The 20,960-nt window shown below is 40.2% G+C and overlaps 1 protein-coding gene across 3 annotated transcripts in view; it reads right to left on the bottom strand.

The window, feature by feature from the left end:
• Nucleotides 1-31: 31 nt before the first annotated feature.
• wge (BAH domain and coiled-coil containing protein winged eye) overlaps nt 32-20,960 on the bottom strand; it is a 135,554-nt gene continuing 114,625 nt past the window's right edge. For all 3 annotated transcript variants that reach the window (XM_073075531.1, XM_073075530.1, XM_073075532.1), the window contains 6 exons: nt 5,622-8,080; nt 5,170-5,392; nt 4,300-4,994; nt 3,629-3,826; nt 2,867-3,025; nt 32-2,664 (listed from right to left, as the gene is read on the bottom strand). In XM_073075531.1, coding sequence (XP_072931632.1) covers nt 2,416-2,664; nt 2,867-3,025; nt 3,629-3,826; nt 4,300-4,994; nt 5,170-5,392; nt 5,622-8,080 — 3,983 coding nt within the window. In that variant the 3' untranslated portion in view covers nt 32-2,415. The remainder of the gene's footprint in view (nt 2,665-2,866; nt 3,026-3,628; nt 3,827-4,299; nt 4,995-5,169; nt 5,393-5,621; nt 8,081-20,960) is intronic.

Genomic DNA, 20,960 nt, shown 5'->3' with positions numbered 1-20,960 from the left:
GATTTTTATTGAAATAAATAAAACACCAAGATCAGCCAAAAATATTTTATTTAAGCGTATTTATAATCTTTATATTATCAATGCTGATATATTATTAATCTTTAATTACTAATAATTATTTTTATGGCTTCCCCGTTTACACGCTACTACTGTTAAAGGATAATTCATAAAATTTACAACAGTCTTAGAGCCAAGTAACAGAATTACTCGGCGCACATAAAGTTAAGGCTGTTTTAACTTTTGATGAATTGTACCGAACTGATAGTCCCGCTGGGCCGAGCCAGACTCGTTCAACGAATTTGTACTTACTTTAAACAACTTTCAAAATAAAACACCATTTTATCGCAATACAAAAATACCATCTTTCAATATTGACTCCAAATTTGAATTTTGTATTCTTTTCGATATATTTTTGTTTTATGTTTAGGGTCCAATATAATATATTTTCGTGTATATGAAATCAAAAAAATCTTAACCTAAAACTTATAACGAGTTAATCTAAAGTACATTTGACAACAAAAGTATGACGCGACAGAACAATGCCGAGTATCATATTGCAGATGAAAAATACGATGATAATCCAGCTCATCTACTCATAAGTTAATGTACAAGAAAGTATTTATAAACCGTATCATTAGCTTGTACGTTATTACAGCTACAAGTATATTAAAAATACTTTATTGGAAAGATGTTTAACAATCTACGGCTTAATCAGCTTCACTTTTACACAGTAAACAGAAATGCAAACTTAACTTCGAAGCTTAGGCCGCGTCCACACTACTGGATACTCACACAGTACAAGTTATCAAGACACGGCTTATCACATATCGCACTATGAAGACAATAAACAATATATTTATGTACTTTAAGTTACGTAAATATTTTTGATATAGTTAAAAATTGTATGTTGGGAGTAGTATACAGCATAATCTATTAAGGCGACATGATAGATAAGACTATCCTTTAGTGTGTGCGCGGCTCTAGTTAGCCACCATTCCAACACATCGTCCTCCATACCCATGCCTACCTATTCTGAGTATTTAAACATTCCCAGTTTCAATATCGTCCCCCTCTGCTCTTATCGTATAGTTATCGATCCACTAGGGTTTTACTTTACGCATAATAATGGCTGAATTTCCAACATTTTCTTACAAACATTTTGGCCACTTCGTACAAAACCTATCTATCCTTACCTTGGTCGACCTACCTATTCCCTGTCTTTTCAGTCCCTTTATACACCGCGATATGAATAAAAAGGTTAAAAAAGCAGGGTTCGATCCTACCCTGTAGAAATAATAAACTAAGTTACGATACGGTACGCTAATAGAATAATGGCATCTCAGTGCGCGCAGCCTCCCACGTGATCTGTAGAAACGAACCCAAGGGCGGAACTTACATACTAGCTACGTTGAAAAAATATCTATATACAATCTTAACTACGGCGAAATAAACAAACATTATCAAGCGTCTAGCACCATTTCGATATAAGGTATACACCGATCAACATAATATTATCAACCAAAAATATAAAAAAATCAGTGAATAAACAATAATATAACAAACAGCTCCGTAAACCATATACGAGAATTTTACATGCCAATAAATTTTACCAAAATTGCCAATTTATGACTAAGATAAATCACTGGGTAATTTTGAACGAAACGAGGGACTAGCTGAAACAGTATTGCGTTTTATAGATAATATAATAGACATTTATAATAATATGAAGAAAAAACTACGTATACATAAAAATCTAGAATAATATACATGAAAAATACAACTACTATATTATACACTGAGATTAGACGTATAAAAAATAAATCACATATCATCACCGAATCGGTCATTCTCGTGTGACCGTGAAACTCGCCCGAAATCCTATCATCATCGCCACCGCCCGCCGTGGCCCAGTGGGGCCCAGCGTGGCCCGGCGTGGCCCACTGACCGACACTCCGCTAATTATAACGTAACAAGGGTAACTTCAACATAATTACTGCGTCATATCTACGATCTAGATACGGCGTCCAAGGACGGTAATGATGAAAAATTGTCACATTCATTGAGCCTCGAAAATCTACGTTGTACTTTAAGACCTGTATAAGTGTTTAAACTACGTCGACATCTCTGAATGTAAACGTCGAAGGAATCTACGGAACGAACACCCTACGACATCGAGATTGACGAAACTGTACGTTAAAAGTGGAAACTAACGGCAACGGCCGCTCCGAGTCGGGTTCAAAGTCAACTCTGTTGCAAACTGTTTAAACCGAACTCGCGCACGGCTTCTTACTGATACGAAAAATCTAAAAATGATGAAAAATCGTTCGATTGCACTATGTTTTACATGACTTACGCTAATAAACTTGTTTAAAAAAATGTTTATAAATGTTACAAAGTACCAGGCGCCCTCGCGGTCTAAGAGGTCGCAGGCGGCGCGGGGCCGGCGGGCGCGACGGGGATGTCGGGCTGCATGCGCAGGGTGCGCTGCGTGGGGTCGTAGTGGCCGGCCAGGTAGTACACGTCGTTGTTGTCGTACACCGTGCTGTACCGAGCCGCGTCGTCGCCCATGCGCTCCTTGTACTGCGCGAGCGGCAGCACCTCGCACTTGTGCGAAATTGTCTGCACGTCGTTCTCGTCTGTATGTGGAGACTCGAATAGACCGCCCTGGAAATTTAATTGAATTAAAATAAGTGATACTATTAAATACTATACTATAAAATGCATGTTATATTTATAATCCAATCACTGTAAAACATTACATAACAAATCGGAAAACTATCAATGGATAACTACATTTTTAGTATAATAGATTTTACCAGGTCCAAGTTATCTGTAGTCCGAAATTTACCACAAATGTTTAACTTACGGGATAATGCAAAGTCTCGCAGCCGATGGTCTCCTCGGGGTGGTAGAACCACTCGACGCGCACGGCCATGGCCCCGCGCGCCTCCCACAGCGCCACGATGCGCCCGATGTACGGCCGGTCGGGCCGCCCCGTCGACAGGAACACCGCGCACTCTCCCACCTGGACAACATGATAGCCTAGTATAGAGCTCGATAAATAATCAAGAAACTAACTTCTTGACATTTTTTATAATACAGAAGTAGCAGACGAGCATGCAGTCCACCTGATGGTAAGCGGCTACTGCCGCCCATGGACATCTGTAATAAACACCAGATTAGATATTCCTCGATATACCCGAGGTCGGCCACAGATGCGCCGCTACCTCTGAGGACTAAGTTGGAACGCCTCAGAAAAGTATGTCTCCCTTCAAAACGGAACACAGCAGCGCCTAACATTGCTGTTATTATAGGTAGAAATAGGTGTGGCGGAATTGCCGACGGAGTCGAACCACAAAGGGTTCTACCACCTTCAAAAACTACAACTACTAATTCTACCACCTTTTCTGCGTTATAACCGTGGTATAAAGCCCCAGTTTTAAAGATAGAAGTGATGTAAATAGAATTGTAAAGAAATCGTTCCACTTCGTACATGACCACTTCGTAGCGCTTATAGGTGAATATGCAAATTCAACGATTAACAACGGTGGTCGCAAAGATCCAAATTAAAATTGTCCGGTTTGAGTCTTCCATTACGTAAAACAATAACCAGGGTCGCATAACTCACGTGTAGCGTTTCCTCGCCCCGCTGGATGGCGCGGTAGAACAGCTTGCGGTGTCGCGGGCGCGCGGTGCGGCGGTAGGCGGGTCCGAGCCAGTGCCACAGGGCGCCGCCCGGCAGGAATGCTGCCATCTTGCTCACACCGCCCCCCACCCCGCACTCCGACGACGTTGAGGTTGATGACACCGTGCGCCGCTTGACCTTCTGTAAGCCCAGTAAATATTATTGAAAAATTATAATTTTACTTGGGCAACGACAAAAGTTTCTATCCAACTCTGTTCAACAGAAACAACAGCACACATCTTTTGTAAGTTGCAGAATGATCAAGATATTGTTACATACAGATATTGTTAAATACATCTTGAAGTTACCCATAAAGATATGAGCTAAAAACCATACACACTTTCAAAGTTCAAATTGAATGAAATTTGAAATATACCGTGTCTATATACAATGCTTGCTTGGCTCCTAAAAATTCAGGCTTCTAGCTTCATATGCAACGAAGTTACAGGGGGTCAAAAATGGGCCGAATTGCTTCGATAAAAGAATGGTACGGCAGTGCCGGTTTTTTTTGGCTCGACTTGGCGGAGGCACTGCCGTGCCTCCAGATAAACAACTGAACTCGGTACGTTAGTGGTAAAATGTGTTTATCATGGAAAAAAATTGATGAAAGTTACCTTTTTAGGTATTTCACTGGTCGAAGTGGAGGGTGCTTCTATGTCCAGTCCAATCCCGCTGTCTTTTAAATTATCCTTTGATTCCTCTTCCTTCTTCAAGGTGATCTTGCCCAAGTTACTAAAGTCCAGAACGGCAGTCTTCACGAGACTCTTCTTCGATAGCACCGCTTTCTTGATAACCGTTTTCATTTTATCATCCGGGGACTTCTCCACTGCGATCAAAGTGGATAGTCTGTCGTTAGAATCTCCGGAGTCTTCATTAGATTTGTTAGAATCTATGTAGTCTGATAAGGATTTATGTCTGTGCTGGTCGTCGCCAGATGAGCTGGAGTGTTCCTTGCAGCTAGAGTGGTGTCGCTTCTTGTGTTTCCTGTGGTGTTTCTTGTGGTGTCGGCGGTGTTTGCAGTGTTCCTCGCAACACTTGTGTTTTTTCTTCTTCTTTTTGACGTATTCAGCGTTGGGATCGTCTTCGCTCGAATGTAAGCGTTTGATCTTTTCCTTTCTATGTTTCTTGAGTTTTTTCCTGTCTCTGTGTCGGTCCTCATCTTTCTGTTGGGGTTGAACCTGTGCTTGAGGTTGCACTACCGTTTCTGCTTTGCTTTCTGTGCTGGTAGAAGGAACAACTTTCTTCTCTTCTGCGCTTACACTAGTGTTTCTTCTTCGCTTGCCGAGCGTAAAGAGAGTATTTTCGTATTCTGAAAGTAATAAAAAGAAACATGTAAAAATGTATTACTATACTAAGTATATGATCTTAATAAAACATTTAAATCTATTTCAATTATGTCCATTTTAGGTAGTTATTGTGCCGTTAAATCTTTCATGACCTTTTTTATTTTGTGTAAAATAATATTAATACTTGATGTTACATACCAACAACAGGATAATTAGGCTCCAAGAACCTTATATCTTCGATGGCTATCCTGCCAGAGTCGCCGTCGTCGAACTCAACGGCAACAAACTTGTAGTCATGAGGGTCGGGGGACGACACGGCCACGGTGCCGGGGTACAGGCAGCGGTACTGCTGCGACCAGTACGCACACACCCTGGTACCTGATGGCAGCTCTGATACTGATGTCGGACTCACTTCTAGGATCTGAAAAGTGAGATAAGATCAGGTTATTAAATCTGCACCAAAATGTATAAATGTATAATTACCAGCGAAAACTTGATTATTTCTGTTGATAATTTTTAAAAAGTTTATCATTTCAGGCTTATATTAAATATTTTACCCTCACAGCTTTGAATATAATTTTTTGTCAGGACTGACACACAACTGGTGTCTCCGCAAAGTTGGTATGAAAAATAAAGAAAAAATAACTTACAGCATCCTTTAAAGTCTCTTCCCTGGACAAGATGTGTGGCTTGTTCCCCCTCTCCCCGTCTAAAGTTATAGCATAAACATCAGGAGCTTGTACGGCGCTCAATTTGCCAGCATAGAACAACCCACCCCTAGCAGTTAGCACTCTCGGCGACGTGTCTAACTTATCCTCTGTCAACGTGCACCGAGATACTGCTTGAGGAGTGGTATCCGCTGGTGTTTCTTTGACTTCTCCCTCTGTTATTTCCTTGCATTTGACACTCTTCCTTCGCTTCTTAGCGCGACGTCTTTCTTTATCGCTCTCGCTAGAAGCACTGGCTCGGCGGATTGCTAGTTCAAGTTCTGGAAGATCGTCTCTCGAGTGTTTTCGCGCTAAGCGGTCTACTTTTTCCCGATTCTTCTGTCGAACCTCATTCAAACTTTCCATGGAAGAGCTCGCAGATCTGTTAAGGCCCCAATCGTGATCGTCTTCCTCCGAAAATACTTTAACTATCGGCTCAGCTTTCAATTTAGGCCGGACCTTGCTGGTCCTTGCTGCATCTTCCCTGGAGGGCTCACCTCTCGTGCACAGAATGCCCCCCTTAAGTTTCCCTTTAGCCAATAGGTAGCCAACGAGGCTGCTCTTAGATTTTGGTTTCTTGGCCACAATAGTTTCAGTAGAATCTGGACTTGACACTTTTCTGGGTCTTCCCACTTTGCGCTTCTTAGAAGATCCTCTATCGGAATCTGGCGAGAGAGCTGGAGTGCACGGTGTGGGTGGGGTCGATAGAGCGGGCAGCGGCGGTGTTAAGGCATTCAATTGTGCTCTTTTCTCGTCACATTGTCGCTGCAAATCTTGCAAGCGCTCCCTCATGTCTTTCTCGATTGCATTAACGAGATCGTGAGCTGAAGGTACCGAGGACGAATGTGGACAATTAACTACTCCGCAGTTACACGCCGTCACACGCCGCAAACTTGCCTCCAAGTCGCCACCAGTGCCCCCCTCCCTCACGTCACCATCCCGTTCACGTTTATGGCGACGCATCTTTTCTAATTTATGACGTAATCGTTCTTCCCTGTCACGACTCCTTTTTCGTCTCCTTTCATTTGATGTGTCTTCTCTATGTCTATGTCTTTCTTTTTTCGGAACTTCTACAGGCCTGTCCCGTTCAGTGGGGCTGAGTAAAGGCTCCGTCTTTATGAACGGTCCAGAAGGGATATGATTCACAGGGCCGCTCTCTACTTCTTCCATAAATCGTTGTTCTGCTAAAGCACACAGTAATCCCAGCCCGTCAAGTGAAGGCTTTGTGCGATCAGCCGATTCTGCAGCTGGAAACTCAAATCTCCTGTGAGGCTCGACCTCCGTGCGCAGGGGAGATTTTGGCGAGGTTTTTATAGAAATGCTTAACTTAGTCGACGTTCTAGTATCGACCGTTAGTGGAATGGGTTCCAACGTGGGCATGCTAGTTCCAGGAGTGGTTCTCTCAAACTGTTCAATGCTATTTGACAATAACTCCAATCCACTAACGTCGACGGGCGGTCTCGGCATAGGAAGCAATGGTGGTTGCACTGGTGAGGTCCTCCCCGTGTCAATAACCAAATCGTGAGAACCACCGTTGCTAGAGTTATCTAGATTCTCATCCCTTTCTATGGCATCGATTGCTTTTTCCACCGCACCCGCCATTGTTGGGCCTGCCATTCCTTCTGAAGAAGATTCCTCTGCACTGTCAATTGGCGGTGGCTGCAGAGGTGCATTATGCTGTAGCGCGGCTGACTCTTCCGGAAAATGTGCGACACCCACACAAGCAACTTCCCTCTCATCTTCATCTGCATGATTGGGAGACTCATCCTCGTCTTCAATATGATCTGTTTGGTTTGAAGCATCTCTATGTGCGGGCGCTTCTGGAGCCTCGGGAGGAGGCGTCGGGGGAGCCGCGGGAGAGGTCGCCTGACTCCTGCAGGCCTGTTCAGAGTAATCAGGTTGATAATACAGATGGGTAGTCATCATCGGTTGCTGTACCGGTTCGGGCGCGAACGTCGGCTGAGGTTTCTCTTGTGGGGGCTCGGGTTCGATTTTTATCAGAGCATGTGGTGTTATCATCGGCTGGATGATCGGTTTTCGTTTGTCGACCGTGTGGGCCGGATGAGGCTGCGGTGCCGGAGCTGGCGCTAGAGTTACCAGTCTGGTCGAGTGCGTGTGCGTGTGTTGGAGAGTTGCGGTAGAGGCGAGGAGGTCGCCGGGTAGAAGTTGTAGGTGGGAGGGGTGTGGCGCGGGGGGTAGTAGCAGCGGGGCGGAAGGGTAGGGCATGCCGCCCCAGACGACGGTGTGTGGCAGGTCGGGCGGCGCGGGCAGCAGGATGAGCGCGCCCGACGTGGGCTCGCGGACCAGCTGGAAGCCGCCCACCGACGACACGCCGCCGCCGACAGAGCTCACGCCGACACCACCCACGCCGCCCACCATCATGCTCTCCATTGATACTTGCGCTGGAAGATGAACATAGAAATGAATATTATGAGAATATGCATTTTTTTATCCATACGCAAAAAACTGATTATATTTAGGGTCAAGTCTTAACTGGAATTACCTATTCGTTTACCTTTTTTTTTATTGACGAGGGGGAAACCTTCAAAAGATACCCGAGGCCATGGGAGTGACGCTGGGATATGTGGGACTTTTACCGCACTAAAACCCCCTCGGTGGCCGTCCTTGGCGTTTGGTGGAGAACTCCGGGATCTCCAACGAAACACAAGCGCTCAACACAACACAAGGCTGTGCCCTGGGGAGAGCAATTTACGCTCCTCTCACATCCCCTGGTGATTACAGCCATATGCGACCACACAAACCGCTATCCTTCCTGGGGTCACTTGTTGGACGGTTTGAACTCCCACTCTTGCCGCCCGCAACCCCGGAAGCCCCTTTAAGTCGCCTCTTACGACAGGCAGGGGATACCGTAGTCCTACTCTGGTCCCGGTACTACAGGGACAACCTATTCGTTTACCTATCGGATGGATGATCATTATTTTGAATTTAAATTTTATTTTTATTAGGTAGATAATATAGGTATGTATACTTTTATGTAGGTCCATAAAACTTTATATAGATACAAAAAAGTTGCAATCGATATTTAAATTATAAAGGTACTCTTTGCACATACGTAGTTTATATAATAGGTACGTGCAAAAACAACGAACTCCCTTTATTGACAAACTCGGCACACATTCAAATGAACATATCCAACACTACCAGGCCGCCATAAATTCTGGGTAATGATGCACATTACGAGTCCTAAGCCCAGTCATACAACCGGCGGCGAAGTGTACACATTCGTGCACGTTGCTCCGATTAACATAATAGTGGATGTATGCGTGTTGGGTACATAACTTAGTTGCTCGCCGTGCTATTTGTATGCGGCGTGGAGCGCTTGCTTCCGGCCGAGCGGCGAGCAGGCATGCTAAGCGAGCAGTGGGAATAAAAACGATTCCTACTCATTTCCTATTAATTTATGAGATCCTAACGACTGTTCGTGACTTGTCTTTTGTTAATTTGTGGTGTTTTAGGAGCCAACAAGCTATAACGTACTAACTACTAAATGTTTAATTTAAACGCACCGCATACCACATGTTTTTATCTTGCTTGATTATAACTAAGTAAATGTCACACTCAAAAACATTCTCAAGAATTCTATTATTATAGTCCAGGACTGTGTGCCTACACCTATTAAGCTGAATCGGCTAGCAACACGATGACGTGACAATATTTAAAATGAGTTTTTAGTATTCCATGTAGGTATTTATTTTTAACAAGTAAAATATCTAATATTTTATGAACTATAAAGTGAGAATTGTATCCAGCAGAAAGACGTAAAAAGTGTTGCATCCTAGTACCTAACGTTACACAACTGTTTACCACAGTTACAATATTAACAAAGATGAGTACGACCGTATAACATAAATTTATCATGAGTTTAGAAACACACTCAGTTCCAAGCAGGAATTGCCTTTGGATACTTATGTATCTTAGACGCTCGCAAAGATATGTAAATCCAAAAACACCAACACTCAAAACAGAAATCTAAATCCAGCAGATGGCCGGGGATCGAAACCGAAACCGTTTGCGTGTCAGAACGGTATGTTGACCGCTGTGTTACGTTACTCTAACCTACATCCAAAATAATTGCCACCTTTAAAGCGGCCGTAACAAAGATCCAATTAACATTCCCATGTTGGTATATTCCATAACTGGTGTTACGGAGTGCATGGTGGGATTACGGGGGCATAGTACAGTGATTACACGAAGAACACACACCAAATTTACTGGAACGGCACCAAAATCAACGGAGCGGGGGAGTTAGGAGTGGAACACACTGTACATTGACGAACATACACAATACATTATCGTAAAAATAGAGAGAAAATGAATAACATGGTCCTTTTTATTAAAATAAGTACCTAGTTTAAACATATGTTTCCTCGTAGGTACGGGCTTAGGCAAAAGAAAAATGATGGAAAAATAGAGGAAACATCACTATCTATCCGAAAAAAAAAAAGTGTGTGTGTGTCAGCTACGACGCACGATTGGAGTTTACTCCTTACGAATGATAATTATGATATATATCGAATAGAAAAAAGGGTAGGTAAATGAACGCATCTGCTAAAATGATAAGAGAAACAAACATATATCTGTAATTATTCGGATTATTTATATTACTTCAATAATGCGTATTACATAAAGTATGTTACAAAATAATATAAAATAGCGCCATCTAGTGGCAAGTTTTATAAATTGTAAGTTTGCAAGTTTATCAATCTATGTATTTTGGTTCCAAATATTATAATGGTAACTTAATATAATTGTTTATATTAAAGTAAATTTTAATATAATATAATTATTTATATTTAAAACAATGTTAAACGTTTTATAACTTAAAACTTAATAATTATAATTTCTTTGCCATCTATAAAATATCCTTGTGTAGCGCGGCTTTATATTGCATCGGTTCGCTCGCGCCTTTACCTAACGTCTCCGGCGCCGCGAGTCGCGTTCGACCGTTCCCCCGTTCGCCGCGCCAGTCCGCTTTACGCCGTCTTCATGAATACACGCTTTTGTGCAAGTACCAACCGACTATCATTCCGTGTCTCCCGCCCTCAGTTGAATCATTTTACAGTGGCGTCCCAACTCGTGGCATCTAAAGGATTTTTAGAACTCACATTCGTAAATTAATTAGTGTTAACGATCGTGTTCAACTGTGTTGACACGCCTGTGACTATAGTTTATCGTGTTCGTGTACTTGTGTTAAGTGTTAAGTTTTAAACATGCCTCGACCACGTCGTAAGAGACAATCCTTGGACAGTGCAGAGGGCACTGACAAGAACTTGGACTCGTCATACGAGGATCGGCTGGAGCCGTTGTTGTCAGCGTTCGCCAGAGCTCAAGCTCAGTCGAATCGTGAGCTTATTGAATCTATTCTGAACTCGCACACGCTCAACCAGAGCTCTACCAGCCCTACGTCTCCAGGCATGTCATCAATGGTTCAGACTGGAAACTTCGCGAATTGTACCGCTCGTTTCAACGGATCAAAGCAGGACTCAGAAGTCGTAGAAGCATTCGTCGACGCTATATGTGTGTACAAGGAGTGCACTAACATCAGTGACGACCATGCACTACGTGGCCTTCCTATGCTCCTAGAGGGAGAGGCCGCTGTTTGGTTCAGGGGAGTTAAATCGTCGATCGCATCGTGGGACGACGCACTCAAGCGCCTACGTTCAATGTATGGAGCTCCTAGGCCTCCGCATAAGATTTTTAGGGACATCTTCGCGTCAGACCAGCGCTCCGAACGTGCAGAGGTCTTCGTGACTCGCCTCCGTGCTCTGATGGCGAAACTACCCTATACCATCGAAGAAAGAATACAGTTAGATATGATTTACGGTTTACTCAACAACATAATTCGTGAACGTGTCAGTAGAGAATCCGTTCACAGCATCGAAGATTTGATAAGTAAAGCCAGACACATAGAGGACACCATCAATGAAGCGCCAGCATATCCAAGTACTGTCGGTACTTTGCGCGGTTTTCATGTGTATCAAAAGAAAACGCTCCCTTCGTTCGCCGCGCGCGGCTTTGCGGCGCCCGCTTTGAATACAAGCGTGCCGCCGCCAGCCCTTTGTAGCGCGCCGCCGCCGACTTTGACCGCCGCCGCGCCGTCGCCCGCCCTTTGTGCGAGCGTGCCGCCGCCGCCGGCCGTCGCGTCGGTTAGAAGCGCGGGAAACGCATCAAACGCGCCGGTGCTGACCGCTACTTCTACGAGTGACGACACGACTAAAGTAGTAAGACTTTCGTCGAGTACAGGTAAACTTTTCTGTGTTTATTGTCGTAAATCGGGACATTCGCGCGATTTGTGTCCGAAAATTAAAAGTAAGAGTGAAGTGTCCGGTTCTCAAATTTCGTGTTACGGTTGCGGTCGAATAGGTGTTATCCGTTCTAACTGCGTAAAATGTAACTCTTTCGCGTCCATTAATGTTTTACAGAACTCTAACTCGGGTTGCAAATGTTCAAGTGATGTTTCTGTTTGTAATCGTTTAAATCATGATTCTGTTTATGTTCGTAATGTTACAAAAGATAAAATGTGTAAAAGAAATTTGAAAAAGTGTAAGGTTCAAGGACACTTGTCTTCACGGCCCGAGTCGAAACTCAAACGCATGCCGACAGCGTCCAAGGCTAATGATTTTGAGTCTTCAATGTGTGATAACATACCTACTCGCGAACTTTTGCCTCTGGAAGACAAGTTACCTTTCAACGGTAATAATAATAATGTATCTAAGAATGATGTTGTACCTACTTATGCATGTTTGCCTATGAGCGGAACGGTTTTGCGGACGGGGCGACCGACCGAATCGCGTGTTTCAGATTCTAGTAAGGGCCGTCCCATTCTTTATATCGAGATTTGTGGTAACACCGGTACGGGTTTAGTTGACACGGCTGCCAAGCGTTGCGTTGCCGGAGCCTCACTTTATGCACTATTCCAAAGGCTCAACTTACCTTTTCGCGATAGTGTCATGTCAGTCAAGCTCGCGGACGGAGTCGTTCAAACACGGGATGTCAAACTCGTAGATGTAAAGGTAGGGCTCGATCGAACTGATGCAGTAATACCTACCACCTTCGTTATCTTTCCGCACGCCGTCAACAATGAAACTCTTCTAGGCATAGATTTCTTGCGCAAAGCACGCATTACTATTAACATGCATCGTAATACATGGTTCACGGCTGATCGACCTCATGTCACTCACCGCTTGCACTGGGAGAGGTCCCGCAGTCCTATGGTGTGTGCTTCCGCGGATTTTCAGAGGGCATTCAAGGGTACGATGCTGGAACCACATGAACGTACAATCCTCGCTGAACAACGTCAGGAGTATGAAGACGTTTTTAAGGAAGGGGGAGGTCCTAAGACCGAGAATTACGTCCCTCAGATTACACCTCATTTGCTCAAGCTAGCCGGTCCACTCATAGCTCCTAAAGGAAGCGTCGAGTACGAGCAAGAGAAGAGGAAACGCGTTCAGAACAAGGCTCGTCAAAACGCCGAGGGTTATGTTCCAGGTGACTTAGTCTTGTTACGCGGTCATATGTTAAGTAGTAAGGGGTTCAGTTCCAAACTCGCCCCACGGCAAGATGGTCCGTATGTTATCACTAAAAAGGTTAGTTCAACTACATACATCTTGTCTCGTTGTGGTAGTTCCGACGAAATTCTGGGGAAGTACCACACCAGGGATCTGCGACGCTACCACGCTCGTCAGGACGATCAGCCGGAGCCTGTAGGTCCGAAAAGACCGCGCTGTCGTCGTCGTAATCCTGTCGCGTAAGTTTTACTGGTGTTTGACCTGTCGTGAGGGCACTTGACTAGGTCAAAAGGGGGAGATTGTAGCGCGGCTTTATATTGCATCGGTTCGCTCGCGCCTTTACCTAACGTCTCCGGCGCCGCGAGTCGCGTTCGACCGTTCCCCCGTTCGCCGCGCCAGTCCGCTTTACGCCGTCTTCATGAATACACGCTTTTGTGCAAGTACCAACCGACTATCATTCCGTGTCTCCCGCCCTCAGTTGAATCATTTACACTTGTTGAAATTTACGGATGAAATTTATATGAGACTCAATAAACATGTTATTATATGTAATTTGGATTGTTTCTGAATGTTTTATAATTCTAGAATTCATTTAAAACGTATTGCTAATTTTATATACCTAACTTATTTTGAACATAATTCATTAGCAATAATTCTGTAATAAATATTAAATAATACTGTTTTGATTTTGCCCGTTTATCGTTGATAGATGGTGCTGATCAATAATGAGTCCATTTTAATAAGTTAAATTAATATATCAGTAACTTACAAAAGCCTCTTTATGTTAAAAACTTATTTTGCTTATATTATATCTTATTCAATTGCTTACTGATTTTATATGTTACTCTTCTTTAAAAACGTTCATAAAAGATTGTTAATCATATTATGGCGCCAATGTTCATATTTTTCACAGTGTTTATAAATGATCAAATCTATAACTTAATTTATGCAAAAATGTAAACAAATTAGTTAATGACGTTTTAATGTTTTATATATTGCTAATTATTTTTATTGTAATAATTACTTTCATATGGGATTTGAACTTACTGTATTTTAAATTAATAAAAGCACTCTTGATTCATATTTTGGTTACCGTTACGCCTCAACTTTTCGTGTTACACTTGATTTTACTCCTCATAAAATTTCCGTACCGGGCCTTATAACTCAAATCGTTTCTTAAGGAGTAAACTCCAATAACATAACACTTATAATATATGATTTTAGACTAAAATTATCGCGGAATTGAGACATTGTGACGTAATAAAAAAGCGTAACAATTACAAAATTTTTGTCTTAAAAAATTATCAACATTAGATATAATATCTACGTACCTCCGTCTACGTTGTAATCAATTCTTATTATAGCGAATCAGATTTACAGCTCACAATCAGACGTACTTAGATAAAAATAATAACATAGGAACTTGCCTATGAGCCTATCTCACAAAAATACCTCCCAATCATCATCAAATTATCGTGATAATTAATGAGGATTAATTTGTATATCAAAACTATTTGTAATGAGGCGTCTTTTGTTTTACAGATATTAGGTATCAACTAATGCAACCATTGAGAACGGACGTTGTATTTTATAAAAAAAATCAAATATCAGAACTGTGTTCTGTTCTTATTACCTACATAGGTATGTTTTTAAAGGCAAACAACATTTATTGTTTTTTCAACACATTTTAATGAAATTTCGGAACATTGTGCTCCTGTCATCACTTCAAATACTAATGTAACATTTTCAACACAATTTTAATTAATCTATCATCTTAAACAGTTCCCCCAATGTGAACACGACGCAACCTAACACTTAACCACTTGATAATCGCGCGAAGTAATGAGCAAACGAACGCTATTCCTCCCACGTTGCGCGCGAGCGAGACGGCGATACCACCGCCGTACGAGCGACAAGGACACACGAGGGTCCAGGATGAAAAGGTCCCTTTTTAATCTATCTGGGAATTAAATCGGATGACGCGTCGCATACGAATGTTTTTTGTGGCTTACAATAAATTATTTATAGAACCTTTGTTTAGTTTACGATGATAATTAATTTAACCTTAATTACACATATGGGTACTGATTGCGATAGCTCTGTATCTGTAAGTTGTTTACATTCATTTGCACAAATGTCAGCCGTTTACCTTACCAATAATTGGTAGAGGGGCAATAAGCACATCATGTTAAGTATCTACCTACCTATCTTTAGGTTCGGATTAAACTAACTGCGGGATCCTAAGCAGGTACCTATTTATAGTTCCATTTATGCATAGATATACAGGTACATACTCTTAATTATAAAGGTTATACATATAGTTAGGTGTATTATGTACCTATGTCAAACTGCATAAAATTTAATCGGTTCTAGGAAACGAAGGCGAGAGAACGAAGGGAAAACGCTACTTTCGAAATACAATTTGAGACTGGTTCAGTGCCCAGAAACTTGTATTGTGATGAATCTACTAAATTAAATAATGAAGTCATTATTAATTCTTATTGTGATAACACGTCATGGAGTTGTATCGATAGTCTTTTTTTGAGATATCGCGCGCCAAAATGGGTATATATGGAGTATATGTATGCGAGTATATATATGGGGGTCCGCGGTATCATCTCTGGACCATACATAAATCGCTCATTAAATGCAAAAGGGTCGCTTTACTGCTTTTTTCAACCACATACCTATGTAAAAAGGCATTCTCTACTCTTGTTTATACAAAAAACAAATACAGAAACAGATTACAAGTAGAATCTGATTTGAGATTACAGCTTAGTAGCAACATCAACCCGAATATCCCTGATTTAGACGAAATGCAAAAAAGCAACACCAACCTTCACATTATTATTTTTCATATTTTTCATGATAAACAGTTACCTTCTGTATTTGTTTTTTTTTGTATCTGTAATAACTAAAATAAACACCTAATCAGTTTTTTTGCTGTTTATTTTATTAAGGAAGTCCGTGAAAACTGTGCTTGATTTCCTAAGGGTCCGTGGACTGAACAAGGCTGGGAAACGCTGCTATACATCTATGTAGGTGTCTATAGGTAGGCAGTTTTTAGAATGGTGATAATTCCTAATGCAGTAAAGTTAAAGTTTGGAAATAATGGAGTTTGGATAATAATAATAATAAATATAATAAATAGAAATAATGTTGACCTATAGGTAGGTACCTAGATTACCCAGGCATCTATTTAAGTAGGTACCTAAGTTGGAACCTATTTTAATACGATCAGTTTTTTAATTGGGTAGGCCTTACCTTACGTAACACAATTTTCAGAAAGCAGTAGCAGCTCCTACTAGGAGATTCCCGATCAGAAACTCCTAGAACATTATTATGACGTACGGGTACATCTAATTTGTAGCAAAATTTGGATGTCAGTCAAGTTACTTAGTCTAAGTAACTTACTTGGCATCCAAATTTGTGTGGCATTTTACGTTAAAGTTTTAAGTTAGGTATCTTCTCAGGAGTGATAACTAATGATGTGCAGAGTCGGCCATTTTTGGTTTTCGAGTACTTTAGTACTCATATAAAAAAGAATCGAGTCAGTACTCGAGTCCAAAGTACTCACAAAGTACTCGAGTACTTTGCAACATACAGTCCAATAGCACGGAAGAGCAAAAAAAAAAACGCCACTCACTACACAAAATTAATCAAGTTTTTACTTGTACGAGTAGTAGTTGTAGTGTACGAGTATCGTCAGTATTCGAGTATTACTGGTACTCGAGTATCACTATTGGTACTCGAGTATGCGAGTTTATGTAAGTACTCGAGTACTGACTCGAGTCGACCTGACTCGGCACATCTCTAGTGATAACGCATTTGTGATAGGCTCGAGGTAAAGTTCTTCTTTTATATGGAGTTAGTAACCAAATGAGAAACAGTGAACACTTCCCATCAGGTGGACTGCATGCTCGTTTGCTACTTCTACCTTCATTTGGATGTATGTAAAGGTAGATGTATAACGATTGACGACACCTTTACCAATAAGGTATTTTGGGGAGCAACAGAAACCCATGTTCTATATAGAAGACTAACAGTAGGTAGGTAATAAGCGCGATAGTGTGAAGTGGTGTCGAAAAAGTTAAACCACCTAATTCTACTTTTAGGCAATTAGAAATCAAACTCGTCTTGAAGGTCTTGAAGTCATGTAATAATATAGTCACATAAACGGTACAGAGTAACGATATAACAATTATACGTAAGTAAGTTCACACTAGTGATTAGAAGTATTATAACTACACAAGTATCTCCGTTATTCGACTGCTCTTGCTGAAGTCTCCGACCAGAATGTCGCTCTCTGTTAATTCGAGCGCCGCCAAGGTGTCGTCCCCACTTCACCTACCCGCATCTGTTTTTAAACTGTAGTATCAAATGAGTCACTTATTACTTTAATGTAACGTTATAAAAATGTGATATCGTTAATATCCAAGCTTCTTATTAACGACGATAACATTCGGCCGTCCTGCTCACACGTTCGTCCTCGATCGTGTATGGTCTGATGCAAGAGCTGCAAAAGAAAACCAGTTGTTTAATGCCTAAGTCCAGAAGAGTTACACATTTTCTTGTAATACCGACTCGCACGTAAGAGGCCCGAACTGTTTATCAAAAACATGGCTTTAACTATACGCATTTTCTTGCAATACCGACTCGCATGTAAAAGGCCCGAACTGTTGATCCGAACCAAGGCTTAAACTAGGTGATGTTCATATAGAATCACACTAGTTGTGTATTACCTAGGTTATAAATCTGCCCCAACAGTGTTCACCACGGATTTCTGTTGCAGGCATAGTTCATAAGGACTCTTTACATAAATGTCATATGCGCGACAGGTATTGAAGCGAATGCATTAGACCATTGTTAAATAATAAAAAACACGGTTATAACTAGGTGATGTTCATATAGGATCACTCTAGTCATGTATCACCGCAGTTTTTATACCTTGCTCACGATAACATTCGGCCAGTGCTCAACTCAAATTTACTCTAAAAATGCAATATTCACTTAATGTCTTCAAGGTACTCAATGCCTTGGGTCAACCCAACCATATGCATCACCAAGAGACACCCGCGAACATCACACTGCTCGAGGCATCTGCACTAATCCATCTTAACTCCAGATAAATAAAAATCAAACCACAAAGTTTCCTACACCTACAGTAATGACAACATCTAGCTGCCCACTTTACTTATGTCTGGATTCTAAGTCCAATAGTTAAATCTCCAACAACTATTGATTCGATAAAGTTACGCATCAGAATAACGACGTTTATCTTATTAGTCCATTTCGGAATGCTCAACAACCTGTTCAATAACTGTTATACTGATAGATAGATACTGATAGATCTATAGTTGGCCACTAAATGAATCTGTGCGACTCAAAATACTATTATAACATTATTTTATTACTACTTAGTACTTCTTTTAATTATTACAATGTTATTGTATACAAATAGTTGCCTTTCCAACGTACGTCTTTTATCAACTGATGAAGCAGTATCAAAATAATAATATATCGTGAATATTTGAAATGAATGATATCAAAGTTAAAGACTAAATAATGGTAAACAAACCATGAATTTCACACAAGTACAACACGTAATAAGTTGTATGAACCCAATTTTTTACGTTATTTATCACAAATTCACATTATTTCTTTCAAAGTAGGGCCACATAACCCACTTTTGAAAGTCCGAAAGAAATTTCATTACATTAAATTGAATTTATATTCAGTTATAATAATACATACTATTGCATGAATTTCAAAATTTAATTAATAAAGCGAAGGACCCATGCGTTCACGTCAGCGACATACTTGTCAATTGTGTAATAAGCTTAACTTTTTTTTTTTTTTCACCAAAAGTTTTAAATCAAGATTCCCATAAGGAAGTTATAGTTTGGGCTATTTTACTGTAAAAGTTATGCATTATACTAAGGAAGATTTGCTAGACTTTACGCAAAACGTAGTTTTTTTAAAAAAAATCAAATAATGTTATGGAAAGAATAAACACATTAAAATGGTCCGTTAATCTAAACGGAGTTTAAACAGACCTTGTCTTACATTGAGTTCCTCGGAAGCGGTTTTTTTTTTTTCGTAGGTAGTTATCAAACGGATAGTTTCCGATAGATTGAATACATACTCGTAAACTACCTACCAAGAAAAATGACTTCAGAAACCGGCCATTATTTAACTATACTTATTTGTGTCTACAACTGATAAAAGATGTTTTTTAAACGCGCTTTTATTTTTGCCACGCTTTTATTAACTTGACCTGTATGTATGTAACGGAATATTTGAATTCGATTTTTACCTACTTTGAACGGTCAGATTTATTTAAAAATTTTGAAATACTTTGACATGACATGATTTTAATACTCTTGTCCAATTCTAATTTTGTCTCATCACGATCGTCAGATTGAAAACTATAACTGTTTTACATAACATGTGGCTCCTTATCAATCACAACCTAAAATTTCTATGACCTGAAAAAGGTCTATTAAAGTTGATCATGATTTTATACCAGCCAGCCAAACAAACAGTTAGTCAAACTATCTTATGATACACCTTATTACCGAACAATTCATATTCATTATATATATTTCAAACGCCTCGGCTTCACCTGACTTTTATATAGTTTGTAATAAAAAATATATCAGTGCGTAATATCTGTATAGATTATATTAATATAATATGTATCATTTACAACCAACACTCTCAAGGAGACGCTCGATGTTTCTATAGAGAAAACCTAGACATGACGCAATTGTGAACCGTATGAAATTTATATGAAAAGTAAATTATTGTATAAGAAAATCCCATCGAAATGTACCTATGGTTTTATTTGATTACATTATTATTCATTCGGCTATGATATACATATAATAAGAATGAAATCTTCACGTGTTTACATCGAATATATTTGAAAAAGAAAAATTTTTGTCTGTCGGTTTGTATGTTTGAAAATGCATTAAAACCAAAACTACGAAGTTGATGTCAAAAATATAAATTTTTTTTTTTAAAACATTACATGACCAGGTAATGGAGAATTTCAAATTACCAATGTACTCCGTGATCTTGACAGAGGGCATTGTATAATTAAAATTATATTTTGAATCCACATGAACAAAGTCGCAGGCAAGACTCGTTTTAAAAATGCAATTCAAACTATATTCTGAATCCACATGAACAAAGTCGCAGGCAAGACTCGTTTTAAAAATGCAATTCAAACTATATTCTGAATCCACATGAACAAAGTCGCAGGCAAGACTCATTTTAAATATGGTATACAAAAGACCATCTAAATTTATGTAGGATTCAGTGACCGTTTCTCACTTAATACGCATAATAACTTAATTGCTGTAACTTGTAAATAGAACTAAGCTCAAGTTATAAAAGCATCAATTTATTATTATTATTATTATTTTACTTAAAATAATTTATTCTCAATCCCATACAAAGTGGATCCCGTTTATCATTTCGTAAGTGGCTCACATAATTGATAATATCGATAGTCTAAGCGCCTCAACGTTTAAGGTACAAACTTCATTTACCAGTATTTGATAGTGCCCAATTTTCAAACCAAAAGGACGTGTAATGTGTCAAATTCAAATTCAATAAAGGTTTAAAATTACGAGATGTAAAGAAATATTAATACAAAACGAAACGTTGCATACTAAATTTAAAACAGACATTTAATATTCTGTATAAGTGAAATGGGAGGTTGTTTTTTTTATATATAATATTCCAA

This window comes from Epargyreus clarus, unplaced genomic scaffold (genome assembly GCF_041222505.1).
Source record: "Epargyreus clarus isolate Ecla_fem2 unplaced genomic scaffold, WU_Ecla_fem_2.2 ptg000008l, whole genome shotgun sequence".
Taxonomy (NCBI): domain Eukaryota; kingdom Metazoa; phylum Arthropoda; class Insecta; order Lepidoptera; family Hesperiidae; genus Epargyreus; species Epargyreus clarus.
This window is presented reverse-complemented; position numbering and strand designations above follow the sequence as displayed.